This window comes from Podarcis tiliguerta, assembly GCF_965153285.1.
Source record: "Podarcis tiliguerta genome assembly, chromosome: 2".
NCBI classification, from domain to species: Eukaryota; Metazoa; Chordata; class Lepidosauria; order Squamata; family Lacertidae; genus Podarcis; species Podarcis tiliguerta.
The window spans coordinates 93725575-93744948 of NC_139535.1; the positions used below are offsets into that span (position 1 = coordinate 93725575).

At 39.9% G+C, this 19374-nt stretch overlaps 1 protein-coding gene across 2 annotated transcripts in view; it reads left to right on the top strand.

Moving 5' to 3' along the window:
- Positions 1 to 19374, top strand: part of RPTOR (regulatory associated protein of MTOR complex 1) — a 298685-nt gene that overhangs the window by 105051 nt on the left and 174260 nt on the right. For both annotated transcript variants that reach the window (XM_083427285.1, XM_083427286.1), the window contains exons 5-6: positions 1811 to 1957; positions 14870 to 15045. In XM_083427285.1, the coding sequence (XP_083283411.1) occupies positions 1811 to 1957; positions 14870 to 15045 (323 nt within the window). The remainder of the gene's footprint in view (positions 1 to 1810; positions 1958 to 14869; positions 15046 to 19374) is intronic.

The following is a 19374-nucleotide window of genomic DNA, read 5'->3' on the forward strand; positions in this document are numbered from 1 at the left end:
CAGACTCTATTTTCCACAGGGATCCAAGTGAAAAAGGACTGTGTGGCATAGTTTGAATAAGTCACTTTAAAAAAGTTAATCATTAAATTGAGTTGATCTTTTTTTTAAAAAAAAGTGTGTGTGTTGGTGTCTCTCTCTGTATGCGTACACACACACACACACACACACACACACACTTCACTCTTTTCTGCCATGCATCCCCCCTTAACTTGATTTTTTTTATTCCTCTTGTCATGATTTGCATAATGTGGTGGCTAGCTTAATTTTTCAGGACTGCCTTATAAAGCAAGCCTAGTTTTTGGATGTTTAATCTAGTCTGACAGATAAAGAGGAACTTAATAAATAAATAATCTGCAGTGCATCTATGTTCACTTAGTTGGAAGGAGAACTTGCTTTTCATCCTCTGTATATTTAAGCATGAGAAAGAGAGACAATTGCAATGTGTTTCTTCTCCTCTTCTGCCCCCCCAGATTATATTGCTTTGAGATGGGGCATTTAGGGATCAAAGGTACTGTTTGTCTTCAAGGACTTCACTTTGGTACAGTACTTTCAGCACACGTAGGAGGAGAGAGCACCTCAAAAGGATTTGGAGAACATTTATTGGTACATTCTTCTCCTTCCATTCACCTCTTGCTGCAACAAGACCAATGTTCCACTGCAGTATGATAAAATGATTTCCCACTCTTTTGAAGACTTGCAGTGCTCTAAATTTGCTTTGCAACTTGGCAGACAAAGGAAAGCAGCTAATGAGATGCTAATGGATTACACAGAAAAAGAAAATTGACATTCTCCCGGCTCCCCTCCCTTGCTTTCTTTTATATTTTATGATTCCATTAAAATCACAATTTTTGACCGTAAAGTCAAGAAACCCTCAAAGTTGTTATATTGGCTTTACAGTATTTCAGGTACATGCCAGTGATTTGTATATTGAAGAAAGATGATGCACTGTACTGCCGGGGGGGGGGGGAGGGGGACCAGAAATATTAATGGTTGCTCTTTTTCCTTGGTTGCTTTTTTTGTAATCTTTGTTAATCACTCAGAAAGTAGCCAAGCAATTCTACAGTACCACAGGTGCACAGAATTTGCAAATTAAGTTAAACTGTAAGACAGAAATCTGTTTTATTACCATGTAAGTAACTGGAAGCTGTTCCATGTTTTCTGATAGGTTCAGCAACTTCATAGGTTATACAGTAATTTGGTTAAAAGAAGTGGTGATTCATTTACTTGCCAGAGGTCTCAGCTCTATCTTTGTGCTTAGTTTTCAAGGCAACCATAAGTTTGCAAAATTGATGACAATTCAGTGAGTCTTCTGAGATAAGATGTCTCTCGTTCATGATTCAGGAAACAATACATTTTCCGTACAAGGATGTGAATTTATTTTGCTTAGTACAAATATGCATAGGGACATACCCAGTATAAACAGCTAGTAATAGTTAACATATATTATTTTCACACACTGGTAGAATTTCACCTAACATTACAACATGTTCAGCTTATTTCTCAAGTTGTTCCTGGCTCTTTTTATGACCACAATCTCTGATACATGCATTATGATAATACATAGTAAGTGACAAGTGAGCAGAATTCAGAGTAAATTTGAGAACATTTTCACACTGGATGAACTCTTGTATTACTTTATGGGATGGTAAATGATGATTCCATAGCATCATTTATTTCCATTATATTTGGAATTGTTTCTTAACCCTGAAAACAGAAGTAGCTTGTTTAATCCTTCTGAGTATTGTAGGCAAAGGCTGCTGTTCACTGTGCAGTATAATATATGTGGTTTTTTTGTTTGTTTATTTTGCAGAACTATACACAGTACATCCCTTTATCCATATATGATCTACAGACATGGATGGGCAGTCCCTCTATCTTCGTGTATGATTGCTCAAACGCTGGCCTTATTGTCAAATCTTTCAAACAGTTTGCCCTGCAGAGGGAGCAGGAGCTGGAGGTGAGATTGTGGGAATGTGAAGAGGGCATTATTCTTTTAGACTTTAATAGGATCAAGTGGGGGAGGGACCATGGGATCACGGCTAGTGAGAGCCGATCATACTGTGCTTGATGGAAAGATACGTCTAGCAACAAACGTGTAGGAGACTGAGCTGAAAAAAAGAACCTAATTTGGGAAGAGTCTTGCAGCTTTAATTTAGTTCTGATTCTGTTTGCTTTCCAACAGTATAACCATGGCCATTAATAGAACTGTTAATTAAATGATAACATTAATAGAATCTGCTTATGCCCTAATGGTTTTTACAGAGGAGATGAATGCAAGGTTGAAGTAGGTCTATATATCTCTTACACATTGCGTACTTAGATCTGCATAGAAATCTATTACAGTATCCTTACTCTTGCAACCAAATGTGCAACCGCTAAACTAAATGCTTGAAAGAGTTACAAAGAAGGAACTTGCTGTTGTTGCCATTAATTTTGCAGTGTGAAGAAGTGCCCTGGTGTTAATAAAAGGCGACATTTTGTGGTTTTAGTATTAAATTTATTGTGGCAAATGTGAATAGCAGAAGACGAAGCCATTAAATTTAAGAAGCTTTCACTTACGCCTTTGACACTGAATTTGGCTGAATATTTTCTCTGTACTTTGTAACTGCCAGAGATGCCTTATTAGAAACCAATTTCTTATTTTTATGTTGCTAACTCCTTTCCATCTTTTAAACTCTCACTTTGAATGCTAGAAGCTGAGCCAAACAGATCTAAACAAGATTTTATCAAGGTTGTCCATGATTCTAATATTTTACTGAAACAAAACTACATTTTTTCCCCAAAGCCAGTCCTTGCTAAATGTTTATTTATTGACTTCCTTGCCTTTTAATTTCTACCTAATAATGGCTGTTGTCTCCCCATAGAATTTGTAGGCATAGTGTAACAGCACTTAATGATTCTAGTGCTCCAGTCCATCACAATTTATCTATAATCTTCTTACCTGTTGGAGTTTTCCTTCTCAAATCCTTTTATAATTTAAAATACACAAAAATCTTAGAGATGTGCAGTGACTCAGGTACTTTAATAAGCTCTTTGGTCTCTTGTAGAGCATTACTGTAAATCAGGGGTGGGCAACCTTCACTCTGTGGGCCACATTTCGCCTGCCAGGTTGTTTTGAGAAAGCCATGCCCATCTATGAGGCAGGTAAGGGCAGGACTTGGCCAAAAGGGGCTTTGGTTGATCAGCCACTGTAACTAGGGAAATGTGTGCGGCCTTTGATGCTGACCTACTGTAAAGCTGGGAACAAATCCTTTCTACGGTGAGGGATAAACAATATCTATACATTGCCTGATGAAAAACATTTTAATATTAATCCACTGTTTTTTGTAAGTTGCTTTGTTTATGGAAAACCTTTGCTCTCTGGCTGCTAATCCAACATTTCCCTCTTGGTGCCTGTTTAGATTGCAATAACCTTCAGCCTTCGCATGCCAAGTATTGCTGTGGATTAACTGGCTAAGAAATGTGCTTTTCAATTTCAAAGTATACTGTTTATAGGAAATGTTACATATCCTGTTAAAAATGCACACTGCAATTTTTAAAAGTGGATCAAGGATTGCACTTTTTAAAAAAATGCCAAATGTGCAACAATGTAAAAGTGCACCTTAGGTTTCATAATTAACTTAGATTTTGATCTTGGTACTTTATTTTTAATTAAAAAGAAGAAATGCCTGTCTGTCTCCGCCTCCCTCCCACCTCCCATTAGGCTTAATATTATTGGCTATTGTTCAGATGGTTGCTTGTATAAATAACGGATATTAAAAAGACAAAACATGCCCATGGTTATCACTTGTAAATATTTATTTTGGTAAATATAAATACTTCCAATTTAGATGAAGGCAGCCCATGCATTGTGGAGACTGGAGGCTATAAGCTGCATTTATTCAGTGCTGTTTGAAATTTATTTTCTGTGTTCCTTTAAAAAGGGATTGACCTACTGGATTATCGACTCATGGAGTAATTTGACATACTTTTTAAAATTTTGGCCTGTGATAGTAGTAGGGATTAAGGGATTGCCAGATGGTGTATTGAACTGGCAGTTCAGAAATAGTTGTATAAATGGTGTTTAAAAAATATGAAATAGTAGCAATGTGAAGCTTATGGTATAGATTGTCCTGTTGCTTCTAACAGTCATTAATCAATGAGCTAAACTGCCCGGGAGGCCTCTTCAGTTCAGGATTCTTCTATTCATTTTAGATGTCTTCATAAGTATAGGCCAGTGTTTTCCAAACTTGTGATAGTTTTTAAGGCTCGCCCCCCCCCCCCCATGTAAATGGAATATGAATTTCACTCACATATTAGCTATCGACTACACGTATGTAGACCTTTCTCTCTGTGGAGAACTACATCATCTGCTATGATTCATAGGAAACAATTTTTGCATTATGGGTTTGAATTCATACCACAAGCATGTTCCTGTCAGCATTATGAAAAGAAGCTGCTTCCTCTGTGGGTGCAGGTTGGGAATGTTTGCTCTTGTCTTTAAATCTCAATGGGAAGGCTGCAATTAGGAGGAATTCTTCCTCAGCATGAATAGTGCTCCTGAGGGACAAGAAGATGAAGGGCAGAAATGCCAGTTCAGTGTTCTGAAAATGTTAAATGCCAATTCAGCTATTTTTGTACTGTTTTGTTAAACCAAAGATGAGAACATCTTCCTTGTTACTCCACTTCTAATCACCCAGAAGGGAAGACTTCACTTTTATAAAATGCCTTGTTGACTTGACAGAATCCCAGTGGACAATCCAAAGTTCTGTGTTAAGATTCTAGCAATGTTCTGACCCTAAACAAAAGATGCAATGTGCCACTCAGTGGTGTGCAAACAGTACAGGCGTCTTTTTTCTTTTTCTTTTCAAGTTAATAGGACAGTAGGGCAGTGTTGCAAGAGACCAATACCTCAGATATATTTCTTCTGTCTCCGGTGATGAAATGAGCCATTGAAACAGGCAGCCAGTACCAGTTCTTGAGTGGGAAATGGTTCTGAAATTTTCTGACACCAGCAATCTATTCCTCCCCTAATAAGTAGCCTCTTGGGAGGGGAGGATGAGTAAATGAGTGATATGAGAGAGAGAGAGAGAGAGAGAGAGAGAGAGAGAGAGAGTCAGTCCACATGAGAAAGAAAAGTGACCCCTGTGACCCCTGAAGGAGTATCTTGAGAAACTGTGTCCGTCCACAGAAAAGGGTCCCCAGCCCTACATTAAGATTTTGTGTGGATTTACCCTGTTGAACAGGGACAGTCACCATGGCAGCATCCAGGCACTGTTGGACTGCATTTACTATCATCCCTGAACATTGGCCATGCTATTCCTGGGTCAGATCTCAAACCCACAAGAAATGGGACCATTCCATTAAATCTGGAAATCATATTCAAAATCCTATTAGGGGGGAACTTTATGGAATCCTTGCTTATAACCAATATATTCTACCATCAGAAGCAAGGTCAGAGACTACTTAATTACTTTGTATTTCCATGGTTAATTTATATACCATGATATTTGACATAGGTTGCTCATGAAACTTTGGAATTCAGATTCCAAATATTTCCAATAATCCTTTTGTCCAAGCCCTCTTGAGGTTTGGCCAATGTGCCTTGCCACCCCTGAATGGGTGGCAATTAAGAGAGAGACTATCTTTGGAATGCCTGCTCTAGGGAAGCCTGCCTGGCACTTGCATCAATGTCTTTTAGGCAGGCATAGGCAAACTTGGCCCTCCAGATGTTTTGGGACTACAACTCCCATTATCCCTAACTAACAGAACCAGTGGTCAGGGATGATGGGAGTTGTAGTCCCAAAAAACACATGGGGGGCTGAGTTTGCCTATGCCTGCTTTTAGGCTTGAAGCATTCCTCATTTTGGGAATGTAATTGAATTGCTGCTGCTGTGTTTTTTTGGTATGTTATTTTAATATTTTCAATATTGTACTTTTATTTTATCTGATTTTTTTTTACTGCCCTGGTAACTGAAAATGACTGTTGAAGCTGTGTGGTCCAATTAATAATAAAAGCAGCAGTCTCTGTTGTTAAATGTTTGTCTTGACCTCTTCCTCAGACTTATCTTGGCCATTTGAAAACCAGATTGAACTTTAGATATAAGGTCTGTTCATGCTGACTCTTAGCAGTGAACACTGGTAGTTTCAGGGGATATCAGTGTTGTCTCTCAAGGCTTGACCAGATGCATGTATAAATGCATGACTCCGGGAAAGACTCTGAATCCAAGGCAGGTGCTGGGCCAGTTCAGACAATAAATAGTGCATGTGTTCCAGTCATTTGGCTGCGCTTATTGAGGACTAAAGCCACCCTGTTATAGCTCTCAATTATCTAATTAACTAGCTTCATTGAGTTCAGAGTGTGTCTGTAAACACACCATAATTCTGGATAGCTAAATGAGCTGCTCAAGTGCACTGTTGGAACAAAAGGCTGCTTAATCTTCCTGTGTCATCCCACATAATTGTGTATATCTGAAATGCCTTATTACATGTCAAGAGAAGCTGGAAAGAGGGTGGGGTGGAGAATTTGTGCATATCATAGGACTTTGCTCGGGATGTATATAAATTAATAGTGACATATGAGCCTTAGGTTCTTAGTCTCCCCACATCCCCACAGCCTTATTTTCATGTCCTTTTTTTCAGTCTCTGGGGTATTTTATGTTAGAGCAGTAGAATTTCTTGTGTTTATTCCTTCTCTGTGTGGGAATTAAATGCTACTGTGGGAGTGCTTGTTCCTTTAGCCAGAAGTACGGTACATGACTAACTGCTTCTGATCAGAACTAATGAGATCAAATTTGCAGTTTTGATTTGTTTTCCGTCTTCAGCACAGATGAATCTTTGAAGTTACAGTCCAGAGCACTGTTACGGTATATGTCAGTGGTGTGTGGAATTTTCCTAATCTATCATCTTCTGGAAAGAAGAAATTGTTCTCCTTTACCTTTGTTAGTACATTGACGTAGAAGATCAGGATGCTGTCGGTTCTGAGAAATCACCAAGCCGTGCCAGCATTCAGAATGATGGGAATTGTAGCCTCAAACCTCCACGTCCAATACTTTTGACACTATCACTCCAAGGAATAAGCAATTCTTCCCTTGTTCAGAACACACAAAAACAGCACAGTAAAGCCAGTATCTAAACAGCAACAAGTGAGAGCACTTGATTTTTCTCCTAAATATGTACTGTATTGGCCCGAATGTAAGCTACACTTTCTTCCAAATTCTGACAGTGAAAAGATAAAGGGTGGCTTATATTCGCGACCTTATGCTGCTGGCAAAGCGACGTGGTTCCTCCCCACCCCAAGGAAGCAATCCAGGAGCATGGGCCATGGTGCATAGCCCACCCCCTGCTCCCAAACCTCCCCTGAGCCATCGAGGAGAAGCAGGGGAGGCTGCTGGCCAAGCAGCATGGCTCCCCCTCCCCAAAGAGGAACGCGGGGCAACGGTGTGCAGCCCACCCACCACTTCCAAGCCTCTCTGGTGCTTGGGGAGGGAGTGCCGGGAGTGCCAGGAGGTGGTAGTGTCAAGATGTGGGTTCCTGCCCCACCCCCACCCCCGTTCAGCCGGGAGGCGGACTGCACCCACAAATAAGCCTTGAATTTTAAAGGTGTAGCTTATTTGCGGATGCGTCTTATTTGGGCCAATACAATATACTGGTGTAGGAAAAAACATGCTCAGCTTCGTACACCAATGAAAACCATGTTCATTAATAGGTGTGGAGTCTCAGGTGTCTACTTTGTTTTTTTGTTTTTGTTTTTTATACCGGGGGGGAAATAAAGAAGCATTGTTTGAGTCTGGTTTATCCCTAGGCAAATAGATTTTTCTCATATCGAGGAGCCCCTGTGCTTGTTGAGTAGTTGTAGCTCCAACAGCCTGGGAGTCATAGAGCCAAGCCTATGCCACCCTTCTCCAGCTCAGAGTCACCCATTACCTTTTCTCATTAGTCTGTGGCCCGCCATAGAAAAATGTTCCTCGTGCCTGGCATACACCTGTGTGAGGAACGGGCATGTATCTGTTTTGCTAAATATGCACTTGGAAAGCTGCATTTTCCAAATGTACTGCACTTTCCTCATCAGAATACATATGTATGACCTTCACGGAGCATATTGTACACTAATGTATGTTGGTTTTGCAATACCAGTGCTTGCCTATGTGGGAAACATCATGTGTGAAATGGGGACCCTGCCTGATACAACCCGATCCAGTCAAACTCAGCATGAAACTGAACACATTTAATAGAAGTTTAACCTGCTTTTTATGAGAATCTCCTCCCCAAGCAGAGAACTGCGTACAGTAGTAATATAGACACAATAGTTAAACTTTAAACACCCCAAATCCTAAGAAACAGCCAGCATTAATGTTCTCTGTGCAAGAGTCCTTTGCAAAAATAGTAATAATAATAACAACTCCTGGACCCTAACCATAGAGTGAAGCTGTGTATGCTAGATCACTGACCCATTCACATCTCTGCTACTTGTCACTTGTAATGAATGAGATTATCAGATGGGTGTTGTGTCACTGATCTACTGATTAGCTGCCAGGCAGTCAGCTGATTAGCAAGGGGAATTGCTGCAGTCTGCAAAGTAAAAAGACTAGAGAAGCAGCGAAATTGAGGCGCAGTAGCCAAGAGTATTTAAATAGCTTTTAATTCCAATCCTATGCACAGTCTAAATAAATCTAAATGTACGTAAGTCCTGCTAGCTTCTGTGCTTTAAGCGTATAACTCCCTCCAGATTATTTCTGGTGTTTATATATTCAGAATGAAGATTGTTCTATCCAATGGAAGGCTGCCCAGACAAAGTCAACACTTGTCCTGGAAAGCTGGCAATACTATTCCCTCATCTTAGCCCAGAGCTACTCAGCTGATTTTGTTTCATCAGAAAGCCTTTCCCTCTCAGTTCAAATGCCACAGCTACTTGGCTGATTCCAGATTCTGAACTGCTAAAAACTCATCAGGTGGTAGCTTCATATTTACAAATAGCAAGGACTTTTACTATAACAAAATTAACCTAGAAGTGCCACTCCTTTTAGTGGAGGTAGGTAATGTGTTGATTTTGTAACATGAGAGTTGCCTTTATAAAAGTGGTGCTCTCTTACAGAGCTGTATTTTGCCCCTGCCATGCATGTGAGCAGGTTTCATATAGGCTACTTTTCAGCTAGGATTGCTATGTGCTTTCTAGAAGTGTCTTCATGTATTGATGTTGTTAGTAGCATAATCCAGCAGTTGTCACTACAGTATTTATGGCATGTGCTTTCAACTTCATTTTGTGTGTTAACTCATCTACTGAGCAAAACTTTTGCTCTGCATGATATCTATTGCTTGTTGTTTGGGTGAGTGAGAAAAAACCCTCAAGAATCAGGACTCCCTTGATTCAAGGGTCAAATAGTGCTAGAATTGCACAGTATTGGCTCTTTACATTATGATGGGGGATACTTTTTTGCTCACAGATAAATAGATGTGTGTCCCAATTTTTATAATTACTTTCACTTGAATAATAGGATCTTAGTTAATGTGTAATTAACTAAGCATACACTTGTTACAAATCAGCCCTATTATGTGTCTTCTATTTCAAATTCTTCACCTTCAGATTGATCAGAACAATAATGGCCTGGCTCGTATGTAGTACTCAGCCAGGGTTATTATACCATGGTTTGTTTTGATTTTCTAACTCACGCCTAGCTGTTTAACTATGGTTTGTTAAGCACAAACAAACAATGACAATAAGTCATGGTTTATTGTTGGCCTACAATTTCTGACTTCTTTTATCTGTGGCTTATCATTATATGTAAACTGTGTGGTGTGTTCAGCCATTGCACTCAAGTTGCTCGCCGAGCTGCAGATTTGCAAGGAAGAAAGGAATGGAAAACTTAACCACTCCCAAGATGAAGCTGCTCTCTGTGGTGCTTTGCCTGAAGAAGACTTTACTCCAAACTCTGCCTAACAACAGTTGCTTTTCCCTGCTCCACTTCTCCATGACAAGCTCTTTCCCGCAAGGCAGACAGTTTCATATTGTGGTGCAAAGGGACCTCTGTCCAGCTAGCATCTATAAAAGGATGAATAAGAAAGCAGCAGTGCACAATGGAACCGTGCATAATGATAGTTAGCCAAAAGTACTTTTATTAAAAGCTGCTTAGAGGGAAATGAAGCAATAGCTTTTGGGGTGGGGGTAATTAATAATGCAGCCATTAAAACATTTAAAACTACTAAGGTTTAAATTTGCACATTTGCACTTCTGAAAGTAGCACCATGAAATCCTAGCAGGGTAAGAATAATTTCAATCAGCACCAAAGCCTGACACCTCCCCCCACCCTTCATACCCTGTTGATTACACTTTGCAGCTTAAGGATAATTAGCATCTTTTGTTCAAGAACTTAGAGAACAATTCTCTTGGTGCAGGGATGTCTGTTATTTGACAACCCCTCACCTGATGTTGGTGTGAGCTTTCATTTGTTTCTGGTTTTCTCAAACAGTGTTTCTATACCACTGGTAGGGGTTTTTTGTTTTCGTTGTTTTACACACACATACTCAAGGGAACCCCAAGGACACATCAGTGAATCTCAGCTATGGCTTGTAAATACCATGTTGCAGACACTCTCCACGATGGATGAAGAAACCCAGTCCCTTACACCCTTGGATTCTCAACAACAGATGGCCTCCCAGAGGCTAAGAGCAAAATCTTGGATAGAAGAGAAAGTGGCAGTGGCCATTTCCACATGTCCTAGAGGAACTGGTTAATTGGTATAGGAGGGATACTGTGTTCATCCGGCTCTCCAGTGAGATGTTCTAGCAAGGATACAATCAGAATGCTGTCTAGTGCAGGAAGAAAATGAATGCCTTGAGAAAGAAGGAAATCACTACCCACAGCAAACACTCAGGAGTGGGGTCCAGGATGATGCTCTTCAGTGATTAGCAGTCTTCTAGACAAGAAAGATGTGACTCTGCGCTACACCTCAGGGAGTGACAACATTGTTCCCAATCAAGTGTCAGAGGGCTAATTCTAGAACAACTGCAAAGGAAACCTTCAATCAAGCCCCATCACTGCACCATTGTCCTCTGGCCAGACAAGGCAGACCCGTTTTCCCACCCTAGGATTCTCTGGCCAAGGAGAGCTACCAATTCTGCATAGACCAACACTGCCTAGCACTCCTGTCCCTCGGCGTTTATAACTCCAAGCCTTGTGCTTGTACGGTCAAAAGCAGTCCAGGTGCCCCTGGATCCTGGCTTTTTCATGCAAAGTGGACAAAGCTGCTTGGGTTGACCATGTGTTGGGTGACAACATGTCTGCAGCCCAAGGTTAGTCCAAGCTCTATCTCTGAGGATATGAAGATAATACCATCAGAAGAGCAACTGTCAAACAACGCCACTGTGTATCAAAGGGCTCTACCACCAATAGGGTCTACAGTGTTGCTCCAGAATGAAGACTTCAGCATTCTTCTATCTTAAAAGTATGAATAGGAAAAATGAGAGCCATAGCAGACTCAGGAGGAACATCAGCATATTTTGCTGGACTTGATATCGGGAAGAGAGTTCAAGAAGGCAACCCACTGGAAGTACCTTACCTACAATGTGTTGGCACTTAGGATGCTATCAGATAAGACCAACATTGGAGAGCAGATGGTTGACTCAGCAAAACTTGACATCCAGCAAGCCTTGACAGACAAACCCCTGCCTCCACCTTTGGATTTGAACAGAGAGCCATTCCTGCTTTGGAGCCTACTCACTCTAGGGATTTCTCTCAAGGTAAGCTTACTCCATTCCCAATCTAAAGTCATCTTTGGGATGCTGACTGCCAGAGAACAACTTGCCATCATATCTGAAGCACCCTCGGTTCTAATTATTTCATTATCCTCTTTCTTACAGGATCTTTAGGCATCATAGATGAACAAGAAGAACCTGAGAAGTGCACTGTCCTTGAGAAACATGCTGAAGAGGAGGCAGCGCTAGTCTTGCGAAGGAGGCCCACTGACCTAGGTCAGCGAGGCCTAGGAACAGGAAGAAGGTGGATCAGCAGCAGCTTGCCAAGAATTTAGTTAAGACCACTAAGGACACTGGAAATAGAATTGCATAAACTTTTTATGGGCTTGATGACCAAAAACCTCAACAGAGATTTCAGAACTGTCAAGTTTTGACATAGTACGCATGTGAACACATGGCTGAAACCATGGCATCAGCTGTGAGAGACTCTGATGCTGTCTTCAAGAGGTACATGGTACAGAGAGCAGCCTTAAGACTGTATAAAGGTATGCTTCCGTTGTGGAGTGCAGTGTGGGTTACATGACATAGCACTACGTGCAAGTTAGCTACCACCTCACCCAAATCCCATTCTTCAGTTTCAGCAGCATACTCTTATCACCATTAATCTCCCTCGGAACCTTGCAAAGTTGTAAATGTGGAATATTCACCATAGGAACAAGTCACTTTTCATTGAGTTTGCTTTGTATTACAAGCTTAGTATGGAACAGCACTACTTGTTACCGTTTGAAAGTCAGGTTAAGGAACTATTTAAGTAAAGCTCGAGCAAAGTGTGGTTGGGGTTACTTCCCTAACAGTAATACAAAAGCACATTGCAGAAAAATGCTTAATTCTTTAAGTGAGCCATTGTTGTAAGTTATCTCCTTTTAAATTAGCAGGTTTAATATTTACTTTTCTGTAACTGCACTGGTTTGTAATATCTACTGCTGAAAAGACAGTGGTTTAAGATGTTTCTTTAAATGTATAGGGGTAATTAGAAGTTTGCTCTTCAAAATAGTTTTATACTGAAAAATATGTACTTTGGTACTTGCTCTACCTTTACTGTTTAAACATGACGAGACTAAAAACATGTATGCAGTCACGTTAATGTGTTTTCTCTCTGTCTGTGGGGTGGGGACATTGATCAAGGGTGAGGAGAAGCAGCCAGAGGTGGTGATGCCCACAGCTGACTCTCAAAATTCCCAATGTGCCCTTGGGCTCAAAAATGTTAGCAGCACTTGGCCTTTGGGAAGCAGGCATAGCCACGTTGCCTAGCTTTGTTTGCTCTCAGTAACTGTTGTATTGTAGTGAAATCTGGTTGGTTGGATGATGACAGCACTGTTACCAGGATAAGAGTCTGTTTTTGAACATCAGTATGTGCAAGCTGTTTGACGTTTCTGTTATTTCTGTCTCTCATTGTGGCTCAGCTTTCATGGCAAACAGGGAATGAACCGTTCTCAATTCATAGCAGTGATGTCATCCAGACCTTGGGAAGCAATTTCCTGCTTTAGAGTAGTTTCACTATGTTGGCTCTTCTTCTGGTAACTGAAGTGTTAGGGACTTGCTTTGAAATTTCTCCTGTGACCAACTGCTGTGGAGTGTTCCAAAAAAACGTTTTCTTTTTTCCAAGCTGGTTACCATCAAAGGCCCATTTTAAAATTGAGCTTTGAGAAAGGATCCATACAAACTGCCTACATGCAATCTTAGCAGTTAAAGAAGACCTTTCATTTCTTTTTCTCTCTGTGTATTCATTTTCCCATAAGGATTCTTTCCCTTCTGCCCTGTTCCCTCAGGCGTAATGTTTTATCTTCTTGCAATTCTCCTTTTTATTTCTAATTTGCATATGAATATGAGTAAGGGCTAGTTTATACAGACCTTTCCTAGCTAATTAATATTTCTGATCTCCATTGTGGAGGTTTGGAAGCACTATTTCAGCTCACATTTGTAATTTGGAACAATTGCTTCCCTGCAGCCAGAATTTCAACACCAGAAATCCCATGAGATACCAGAAACTTCTTTTTTCACTCTCTAGGAGAGACACTGCGCATCAGATATAGACAGTTTCATGAAAGGCTGTTAAACTGGTTTTCAGTATGGTTTCTTTCTAAGCATTTTCAAATGATGACAGAGAAGTTTTTCTTTCATAATAATGTTCAGCCAATTAATATTTATACTGTTGAGCTACTTCAGGTTATAATAACACTATTCATGAATGAGGTGGTGATATCTACAGTAGTTCATTGAATGGCCAATTTGGTAGTCCAGTCTTTTGTTGAGCATCCTATAGAAACTTGTACTCAAGCAACGTCTTTTTAATGGAAATTGGATCAAATTATCATAGTCTCAAATTAAACATATTGATCTTGGAGTTTTTTAAAAAAAATATCAGGGTGATGAAGGAAAAACAAGTAGAGACAACATGGATTGGTCTCCATCCATGGAGGATGGAGGGTTCAAAGGATTCAATCCAACTGACTGATCTTTAAATGCTTTCCTCATTTTCCCCCTAATGCTTTCTTAATTCTTTTTTTTAGGCCTTTGCCACAACAAAATATGCAAAAACAAACAAACAAACCCAAACCCTTCTGTTAAAAGCAAAGTAAAATTAACGCTGAATTTATATTTTATTTTGTGATTTATAATATGCTGCTTTATTGTGTATTGTTGTAACTTCATAGTTACATAGTCTATTAGCCAGCTTGGGCACTGAAGATGTGTAGGTAGAATACAAAAATATTATATTAAATAACATACCACTTAAGGCACCTGAACAGCCTGTATACTAGGCTTCATTCCTAAACCCTATCTTGGTCTTCAGTTATCCGTGTGGCCGATATAGGCAGAAGTTCAGGCTGTGCAGCTCATGCAGCCACCTTCCTGCAACCACTAAGGTAATGCCTTTGAGAAAAATGACCTGTGCCATGACTAAAGAGTATAGGAAGACATCCTTTGGATAAGCAGTTACCCTTTGGATAGGCTAGAACTATTCATTTCTGCTTTACAATCTGCACCAGTTATCATTAGTAATTTAATTGTTGATGAGTTGAATGGTTCTTTGAGCTTTGGCATCTCGTAACTAGTTTTGTTTCCAGAAGATTTTCTAGATACTGGTAGTTAATCATTAGGAAGACTTAACTGTTGTTTGTTTTAATTTCCTATGAAGGTGGCTGCAATTAACCCTAACCATCCACTGGCTCAGATGCCCTTGCCTCCTTCAATGAAAAATTGCATTCAACTGGCAGCATGTGAAGCCAGTGAGTTGTTACCGATGATCCCTGACCTGCCAGCTGACCTGTTCACATCCTGTCTTACTACACCAATCAAGATTGCACTGAGATGGTGAGTGACTTGCCTGCTATTTGGAGGAATATTGCATGTTCTATGAGCCTTGCCTGTTGGACTGATAGACTTGTTGACCCAAATACTTCAACTGCTCTAAAATATCTCTGCAGAACTAAATTACAAGGATTGAGGTGTTCATCTGGGAGAGTATCTTATTAAGCATATTTTCACCTTCTTGGCTTTGATTATCCTTCTGTTTATTACGTTTTGGATTCTAGCTGGATATTTGGGTTTGCTCAGATTAAGGGACTTACTGTGCTGGAAATTAAAATAGTCTGCCTTTTCACAAATCAGAAATACCATATGGTACAACACAATGTTATATCAGTAGAGCATTTTCCAGACAAGCTATAGCGCTGATCCTCAAGTTCTTCTACTTGTGCATATTTCGTTTATTCCACAGGAGGTTTTCAGTGGTACTACGCTTTGAGGATTGGGGTGTAAATCCCATATGTTACAAAAATGCTTCAAATAAGCTAGTTAAGCAATAGCATGGAGTACAAAAATTCGCAGGCATAAACAAAAGAGAAGATGATTTGAAGTGATGTGGCCTTCTGCTGAGGCGGAGAGAGATGAAAGCATATTCTAAGAAGTTTACACTACCAAAACAAGTGGAACACCAGATACCTAATAGCTCTGATGCATAAACAAGTTTAAAGCTTTAGTAAATAGAAAGAGTGTCCAGTGCTTTCTTTTCCTCTTTCTGTTTTTCATGTCACCCTGCAGAATTAAGATTATTTTGTCAGCTCTTCTGCTTTTGCAGTATTTGTGAAATTATTGCAGTTGAGTTGCAGTGTCAGTTTTGTATGCATATCCTGGCTTTCCACTCTGAACAGCTTTGCACTTTACATGACAAACCCAATTGCTTTTGGTAGCAAACTTTTAAAAGTGTGGACAACAGCATGCATGTATTTTTAAATAGTTGTGGGGAGCTCTGGTCCAGTCAGGATTCCCAGATGGCTATATTTAAGGTGAAGGTATACCATCCACACTTAGCATATTTTCTCAGGAAATGGTGATGTAGTGCTGGTGAGCATAGAGCAATCAGGTGTGCTGTGTGGAACAGCCCTTTGGTGAAATCTGCAACGTCTATTTTCCTTAGCTGTGAAAGTCCCACATGGTAAGTTGCCAGTCTGCTATAAACAGAAGTTAAAAGCCTTATGCTGCTATGTCTTTATGTTCACTGAACTCAAAATAATTACTATGAAGTGGTCTTAAATTCATTTGGATTTTTTTTTGGGGGGGGAAGTAGTTTGAGGATTAGAATGTTAAGGATGTTGAGGTCCTAAACACTTTTTAATGCTGATGTTTTTATTATGTTTTTAATTATGCTGTAAGCCTCCCAGAGTAGCTGGGGAAACCTAATAATAATAATAATAATAATAATCCTATTTATTAAAAGAAACCAGTGCTTAGTTGACAAGTCCCAAGAAGAAATGTCAGAGTGTAGCTCGTTCACATGAATTAGTGTATAAACTAGCCAATGTGATGTATGTGCTGTTTTCACCATCGGTGTCAATCGTCCTATCATCTTACATTTCTGTCCGGACTTCTCCAAAAATTGTTTTTGAGGTCTCAGCATTCAAAATGTAGAAATCCATTTATAATACCTGAATCGGGTGGTTTCATGGTATATAATATATAGGCCAGGGTTTTCTTTCATGCTTTCCTATTGCTTTCCTACGATAGACCCTGATAATTTTTATGAAGCCATTAAAAATGATAACACAGTTCATATAATAGATATGTGTTAGTCATTGTTCATTATATTAATATTTTATATCAGAAGCTACTAGCTTCAATTACTTGATATTACTTCCCATATGATGGTGTGGTGCCTCTGAGTACCAGGTGCGGGGGTTTTGAGTGGGATAATGCTATTTTACTTATGTCCTGCTTTTGGACTTCCCATTGGTATCTAGTTGGCCATTGTTAGAACAGAACGCTAGACTAGATGGGACTTCTGTTCCGATTTAGCGGGTTTTTATAATATTTTAATAACAGAACAGTAAACCAGTTGTTTGCTTTTACTTAACCTGTTCAGTAGAAGGTGATTGTAGAGTGGATTGATAGACTATTACCAGCAAACGCTTTTGTCATTTTTACCATATTAACAATTCCTTGAGATAGTTGCTCAGTATCAGTCCCTTTTTTGCAAGTCTGTTTTTATACAACCCATCCCAGAGAGGGAAATAAGCAAGGAACAATAAAATGGGTCTGTGCTTATAAGGAAATCATATATACAGTATTTTTTTTTGAAAAGCAATTCTAGAGAGACCTTTTAAGTTATATGATTGATGTATGGGAAATTTTTCTTTTCTGTGAGCAAGTTCTTTGTATAAAGAAGGAAGGAAATTCATGGCTATATTTCTGTGGAACTCAAATAGGATGAATAAAAACCCATCTGGATTTTCTTTCCTCCAAAACTCATATAATTATCTCAAGACTTTTAGTGCAACAAATTAAGCATAAGTACAAATACAGTTCAGCAAAAGCTTTGTCCCTGGTAGAAATCTGTATTTAGTGGCTTCAGTTTAGAAACATAAATATCAATCTATATCCAAAGATGTGGCATAAATGAAATAGCGCCATAATGTTTTTAAGGAGGGATACTTCTGTGGTAGCCTTGAGTCTGAGAAATGGATTTGCAATTATTATAAATTCATGTGATTTTGTGATTGATTCTATGATTCTATGGCCGGGGTTGATAAGGGGTTTGGGTTTGTATCATCTGAAAGATAACACCTCTAGCATCTCAGTGCCTTCAGCAACATTCTAGTACGAAGTGAGGTAGTCTTATGGAATATTTTGTTCCTTTTCTGTGTCTTGTTTTGTGGTACAACCTTAATGATATTTATATAACTTCAATTTGCTTTGACATCATTCAGTGAATGAAGAGTGAGCAAATAATATTGTGTTATACACGAGAGCCTGAGTCAATACAGTACAGCAAATAAACCATGACAATTTTTAAGCCTAGTTACCATATTCATTGTTTCTAAGTCTGCAGCTTGTTTGAGCACATTTCTGAAGCTCAAGGAATACATTGGGGAGTTAGATTGTAGCTGGATTCTGCAATATTCAAAACACCCTTAAAGTCTCTGCTTATTTTTCCTGATTTATTATGGATATTGGAGCATTTTGCTTTGTGTTCAATATGTGTGCAAAATGAGTGGTTGTTACATGTTATTGAGGAAGGTAAGGGGGGATATGTCATAAATTAATTAATTTTTATCCAACCATACTTTTCTGTTAGTGCAATATATTTCTGCTTGCAGAATTGAACTTTTTCCTCTTCTTTCCCCTGTAGCTCCCTGCATGCCATCAAAATCAGTTCTGGAGGATTAGCAGACACTCTGGAGCAGATTTGGGGGGGGGGGTACAGAGGAGTGGAGAGGAAAATCCCATTGTGCAAATGGACCTCTGCCCACAGAGCATTGGCTGCAACCCACAATGTTTTAAGTGAATAAATGAATCTGCTTTTTTTTTAATGCAACAGATACTGCTTTTCTTTATCTGCTACATTTGTCTCTTCTCCTTCCTTCAAAAAATTCAAGGCAGGGTACTTGCTCTTCCCTTCCCTATTTTGACCTTTGAGCAGCTTAGGCTGGGAGAGAGTGACTTTGTCCCTGTCTTATAAGAGGACCCACCAAGAGCATTTTGCCTTTGTTTAAGGGGAGTCTGCTGACTTCCTTCCTCCCAATATGATTCTGAGCACAATTCAAAGTGTTGGTGCTGACCTTTAAAGCCCTAAACCAAGGGTCAGCAACCTTTTTCAGCCGTGGACCAGTCCACCGTCCCTCAGACCATGTGGTGGGCCGGACTGTATTTTGGGAGGGCAAATGAACGAATTCCTATGCCCCACAAATAACCCAGAGATGCATTTTAAATAAAAGGACACATTCTACTCATGTAAAAATACGCTGGGTCCTGGACCGTCTGTGGGCCGGATTGAGAAGCCAATTGGGCCGCATCCGGCCCGTGGGCCTTAGGTTGCCTACCCCTGCCCTAAAATGCCTCGGTCCTGTATATCTGAAGGAGCATCTTTACCCACATTGTTCTGCCCAGACACTGAGATCCACCTCTGAGGACCTTCTGGCAGTTCCCTCACTGCGAGAAGGGAGGTTACAGGGGACCAGGCAGAAGGCCTTCTCGGTAGTGGCGCCTGCCCTGTGGAATGCCCTCCCATCAGATAAGGAAATAAACAACTATCTGACTTTTAAAAGACATCTGAAGGCAGCCCTGTTTAGGGAAGTTTTTTATGTCTTACGTTTTATTGTATTTTTAATATTTTGTTGGAAGCCGCCCAGAGTGGCTGGGGAAACC